The 6,000-nt window shown below is 31.0% G+C and overlaps 1 protein-coding gene across 2 annotated transcripts; it reads right to left on the bottom strand.

Annotated features, from left to right (window-relative positions):
- Nucleotides 1–551: 551 nt before the first annotated feature.
- On the bottom strand, nt 552–4,856 carry LOC109798141 (TRAF-like superfamily protein). 2 transcript variants are annotated; one of them, XM_020358374.3, is made up of 3 exons: nt 4,659–4,856; nt 3,353–4,288; nt 552–1,672 (listed from the first exon to the last, which is right to left on the bottom strand). In XM_020358374.3, exons 1-3 carry the CDS (start codon nt 4,662–4,664, stop codon nt 749–751), a joined length of 1,866 nt encoding a protein of 621 aa, XP_020213963.2. In that variant the 5' UTR covers nt 4,665–4,856; the 3' UTR covers nt 552–748. The 2 variants fall into 2 exon arrangements, with proteins under 2 accessions (XP_020213963.2, XP_020213964.2); XM_020358375.3 differs by having other exon boundaries at nt 4,544–4,675.
- Nucleotides 4,857–6,000: the final 1,144 nt, after the last annotated feature.

Consider the following 6,000-nt stretch of genomic DNA (forward strand, 5'->3'; position numbering starts at 1 on the left):
TGTATTAGGTTATATATTAAGTGAACGAATTTTAATTTTGCCTTGCCTAATGATGAAAAAGCTATCAATTAGAATTAAACTGTCCTAAACTATTAGGATTTGACTAGTTATGATAAATTTGGATGGTTTTAATTGGATGACAAGTTAAAATCTTATTACCAAATGGCATTAAGAACTACCTCTCGTAACATAAGTTGAAAACTAGCTAAATTATAAATTTCTTAATAAAGAATTTTATATCTTGTCAAAGATAAAATGAAAGGTTTTTATATTGATGTGTTGATATTATCACTTTGACCAAAATATATTGTACCATTATTATCTATGTAATGTCGTGAATCTAGAGTTCCTTCTTCCAAATAGTTTAACTCTTAAAATAAATACTTGTCTGCTGAGGGGACATTGTGATAAGTTTAATCAATGGGAAAATACGATCGCAGCTAGCAAAAGCAGCTCAAATATGAAAAGATCCAGTTCACAAAGTGCATTTCTAAAAGTGAATGAAAAACTGCACAAGGGTAAGTAACCATGAAAAAGGAAAAGATAAGAGCTATATAAAAGAATGATATTAAAGCTTTAAAAAAATCAGCATGTCATCAGTTATTGCAAAATTGAAATCCTTTCCTGCATATATATAGAGATTCAGCAGGAGAGCACCATTGAAAGTAAAGTCTTCACTATATTTGCCTGTCAAGTGATATTACTATCCACAGTACATCCCCTTCCATGCAACTTTGTTTGATAAATTTTACACTTCTAAAGTGTTTGTGCTCTTTTTCAAGTCATCATCTTCACTTTCTTTGTTCTTAACATTATTCTGTGCACCACCCTTAGTTACTTCTGAAGTGTGTATGCTCTTTTTCAATTCATCACCTCCACTTTCTTTATTCTCAACATTATTTTCTGCACCACCCTTAGTTACTTCTGAAGTGTGTATGTTCTTTTTCAACTCATCACTTCCACTTTCTTTGTTCTCAACATTATTCTCTGCACCACTCTTAGTTACTTCTGAAGTGTGTATGTTCTTTTTCAACTCATCACCTCCACTTTCTTTGTTCTCAACATTATTCTCTGCACCATCCTTAGTTTCCTTCTCTGAATTGTCTATCCTCTGTTCTTTGTCCTTATCTTCGAATTTACTGTCTTCATTAGATTTTAATTTGATGCTATTATCTGCACTGGCCTCATTTTTGGCACTAACTTCTTCATTTGATAATTTTTCCATATGTTTTTTAGTGCTCGCTTCGTTACCCTCGATTTTTAATTCACCAGCTGCAGCATCTTTGTTCTCATCAGTCAAGGGGCCAATTTCGGTTTTATCAGATAAATATTCCTTATCTGAAGTTTGTATCCTCTCTTCAGAGCCTTTTTTTTCAACAGGACTAAGTTCACTACCTTCATTCTTAGTGGTATTCTCTGCATTATTCATGTTCACCATGTCACTCACTTCAGCTTTATCTGATGAATTAACATCTGAAGCCTTCATGCTCCTTTCACTGACAATTGTATCAGTCTCACCACCTTCCTTATCACCATCCTTGGCAACAGTCACCGCACTATTTTTCTCTACAGGAGTCATTTCGAAAGGTCCTAGCTTAGCCTCAATATCCTTGACAATGAAGTTCAAAGATCTAACATCCCGAGCCTCTGCTAAACGGTTGCCTGATGATGCCTATCACATGAAACTAAAAATTTGAATACTCATTATAATTTATAACAAAGAAATAGAGTATCACTTCCCAAATAATAGGCAAAATAAATGGTACTGATGATAAAAGTCAACAATTTCATGTCTACACTAATGGATGATTTGAAGAAACAAATTAAGCCTATCAACTCCAAGATAAAACCAAATTTATTGCCTCAAACTCTTGGTTTGGACAATAACTTTATTATGTTTATGAAAGGAAATGACCTCAGAAATGTTTAATAGCTACAATTACAAACACAAAATTAGCCAAATAGCCTCAGAATGTCCATGTGCTGTGATGGGCTACATATTAGAATAGGACAGAAAATGACACGAGTTCTATTTTATGTTTAATGTATTCTAAAAATAAAACAAAATGGGGCCACAGACACAGGGTTAAAAAGTAGTACATGTTGATTCTACTAAGAGGGCTGAAACTGGGGAACTGAACCATTCCATTTCATTTTGTTGACGTGTGCCAAACACTATCAAAATATTTTCTTAAACGATCCAATGCAAAGTGAGGTCTTAAAATCAAATTAAGATAATGCCTCAAATACATCAGCTCTAGCTCCTTCCCGATGCTTATCCAAAGCCCATGATTCATACATGCTATCAAAGACAATGCTATGACAAATTAAAATATGACTTTTAAACTCATGGCCCAACATATAACTAAGTCATATTATTAAAACTAACACAATCATGTTGTTACGAATATAATTGTTGCTGCATGGGGTGACCAAAAGGTGATGCAAAAGCCTATTGCTTAATTTGAAACAATTAATGAAGAAGATGGATATCCACATTTCTCTAATATCCACAATCTTCTCTCTATTAGTGGAAGTAAACTTGATGATAACATGAAAAACAAATGTCTAAAGGAGATAACATTAACATGATTAATTTCTTAAAAAAAATGTGGGATGTTTCATTACATCAATTAAATTACGTTGGAAAAAAAAACAAATCTTTTGTATAAAACTACTAATACAAACTGGACACGAAGCATGCACAAAACATCATGTAAACAATTATTGATGTACAGTTTGTAAAAGTACAAACTTGTCAAATGCTACCTTTTAACATTAATTAGGTTGTGCCACTAGCCAATTTGGCCGTGGAAACAGCCAAAGCCCACAACCAATGATAAAATTTGTTAGCATGTATGTAACGTACATGGGTGTTTGAAAATAAAAAGTCTCAGCATTGAAAATTTCAAGTTTTCTGAACAAAAAGGAAAACATTCACGGAAAAAGGAACAGAGGCCACACATTCAATACTTTCTCCATTGATACACTCTTCATTTTACCTAATGATATTGATTTCCTTCCATTAGACCCTCTTTCACAAATGAAACAAAATTCCTTGTTGTATACCCTCAATACAATAACAACAACTTAGAGTTCTATTAAGAATCATGTTCTTAATGCTTTTACCAATAGTTTTTCTTGGTTTCCCTCTACCTCAAGCAATAGGCATACCCCAATAATTAGAACAAAAATATTTTTCAATGTTATGAATTCAGAGTTCAGTAGTTTTTCAAACAAAAGTAGTGCTTACACTTACAAATTTTCAATTGTGGAAAAAAAAAACTGAATTTCAGTGAAAATTCAGGTTCTTATAATATTTAGAAAACAGTGTTTATTTACGCCGACTGACCTGTACAATTTGCTCCACTCGTCGAGTAAGATCATCCCCAGATGCCTCCTTGTACGTGCCTTTAAGCAAGTGCCACAAGTGAGAATTAATCTCATCTGAACGATGTTTTTCAATCTGACATTGTGCAACAGCTGACCGACAACCCACTGCATAAAAAGGACAATTTACAATTTTCATTGGACAAACAGTTATACAATGCCTATCCATGTCACGTCTCATAACACTAGCAGAACACTTCTGTTCACATGAAATTATCTTAAAAGGACAACTTGAATCATGATTCTTTAAATGAGCTGCACAAAATCTGGAATTGCATCCCTCATTTTCGCATATCACAGATCTAAAGTTGCAGCTATCAACATGATTGGCAAGTTCTTCCGCAGAATTAAAACTCATGCTGCAATGATACTTGTTCTCAAAGTCAACATTCTTGAGCAAAGTTTCTGCAATTGTTTCTCTCCTATCAAGTGTCCAAAACCCATTCATTTCCATCTCTTGAACAAAATCATCTATTTTGTCTTCCCTCTTTTCACTCAGCAGCCATCCTGAAACCCGGCTAAACAGATTCCTCTTCAAACTCACAAAATCGTCAACGAAATTAGATATGATATCAAAAGGATGGTCAGATTCTTCACCGTCTGGACCACCTTCCAAGATAACAGACTCAGCAACAAATGACTCACTTCTTTGGGTAACATACTCTATCATTTCCTTTCTCAAATCAACAGCCACTGAACCAGGCGTCTTGAAGAGATCACCTGATGTGTTATCAACACAAGCACTGCCTAGACCTGGAAGGAACATTTGAGCCAACTTGTGAACTACTTCTGTATCACAGAGATCACAATGCAACAAGGGACCTGCTTGTTTCTCATCTTCAAGCTTCTCAGGCCCAAGCTCGACATCGATGGTAGGCATATCCATGGTTGATAATATCTAGACATAACAAGTTTGAGGACAAATCATCACTATATAGTATACACTTTGAAATCACTTAAAAATTTCTTCAAATTCATTGTTGTACAATCCAGTGAGTGACTATTAGACAAGAAAATTTTCAGCATCTAATGCACAATATTAAATACATATTTCATAAATCATGATTTCACATATCATCATCATCATCATCATTATAATCGATTATAAAACTAAATGTCAGAGATGAAATTACACAATAGAAGTTTTGACAACCTAATTTCTGGAAATGCAACCCAATTGAGTTGAGTCTATGATCACACGACCCATGAAGGTTTCATGTGCAAATTTTGGATGTGTTGAAAGAAAATGCAGAAATAAGGGACCTTACCGACATGGGGTGTTGAGATCTAAAACGTTGGATTGTGAAGAAAAATGGCTTTTTAATTTTGAAGGAACATTCGATTTTTTAGGCGGCGAAAAGCCACGAGCTCATTCCCTTCCATTTAATGGCAACTCTTCTTTTTGACCATACAATTTTACTTTTACTATTTTCTCATTTCCTTAAAATTAGAAATTTAGTAGCTCTTGGCTCTTGCATTTTACACTACCCTCCAAGATCGCACCAAGCAAGCAAGGAACGTGACAATTACCTCAGATGAGATAAATGTTAAACTCTGGTTAACTTCATTCAGAATATAACTTTTAAGTTTCATTTGTTTCATTCATGTATAACTTGATTAATTTTTTTACTAATCAAATATTTATTACTTTAGTGTTTAATAAATACTTTTTCGCTCTATAAATAAAAAAAGAAAATATTAAAGCATATTCCCTTTTTATAAAAATGATTTAAGATTTGAAATCTTTATAGATGAAAATGATAGTTTTTTTATAAGAATATTTCATAGTTTCATTTTCATCTTTTTATCACTTTTAACAGATAAGTTAAGGAATTGAGAGGTTTAATTTAAGTTATTTATTTAATATCAGGTTATAATTAAGGTTATAGTTAATAATATAATTTTAATCATCAATAAATAAACACTAGATAGTGAAATAAAAAATTTAAAGAACAAAAAATAGATTGAATATTATAGGATAATAAAGTATAATTTAACCTAATTAATATTAAGTAAATAATATACATTAAATATTAATAAATTAAATAAGATTTTGAGGTAGATATAATATATAAAATGATTTAATGTGATGCATACAGAGTTTATGTAGTAAGATCATGTGTGATGCGACGGGAAGTATATAAGCAAATTCGGTATATTTAGACTACATATATAATTAAAAATTCTACAATTTGTATAATATTATTTTTATATCTATCTCTTTTTATCAATGAAAATATCTCTATGTATATATAATAAATAAAGTAATAAGGAAATAGATAAAAAAAAAACTATATATCCAATTATTGTCTTTTTTATTTTTTTTTAATTAAAATCTATTAATTTACTTATTTATTTTAAGATAGTGATTTTATTTGTTATTAAATATTGATAGATTATTTTAATTTATAATTTTGTATATTATAAGTTATATTATTATTAATATTAATTTATTAATTATATTAATAACTTTTGTTTACATATAAAAAAATTATAACTATGTTTGAAAAATCAAAAACCTATTCAATCCAAATTAAAATATATTTAAATTGGACTAAATTGAATTTGAGTTTTAAATTAAATCATTCGAATGATTAATAAACAAAAATT

This window comes from Cajanus cajan, chromosome 6 (genome assembly GCF_000230855.2).
Source record: "Cajanus cajan strain Asha chromosome 6, NIPB_CcT2T_4, whole genome shotgun sequence".
In the NCBI taxonomy this organism is placed as follows: domain Eukaryota; kingdom Viridiplantae; phylum Streptophyta; class Magnoliopsida; order Fabales; family Fabaceae; genus Cajanus; species Cajanus cajan.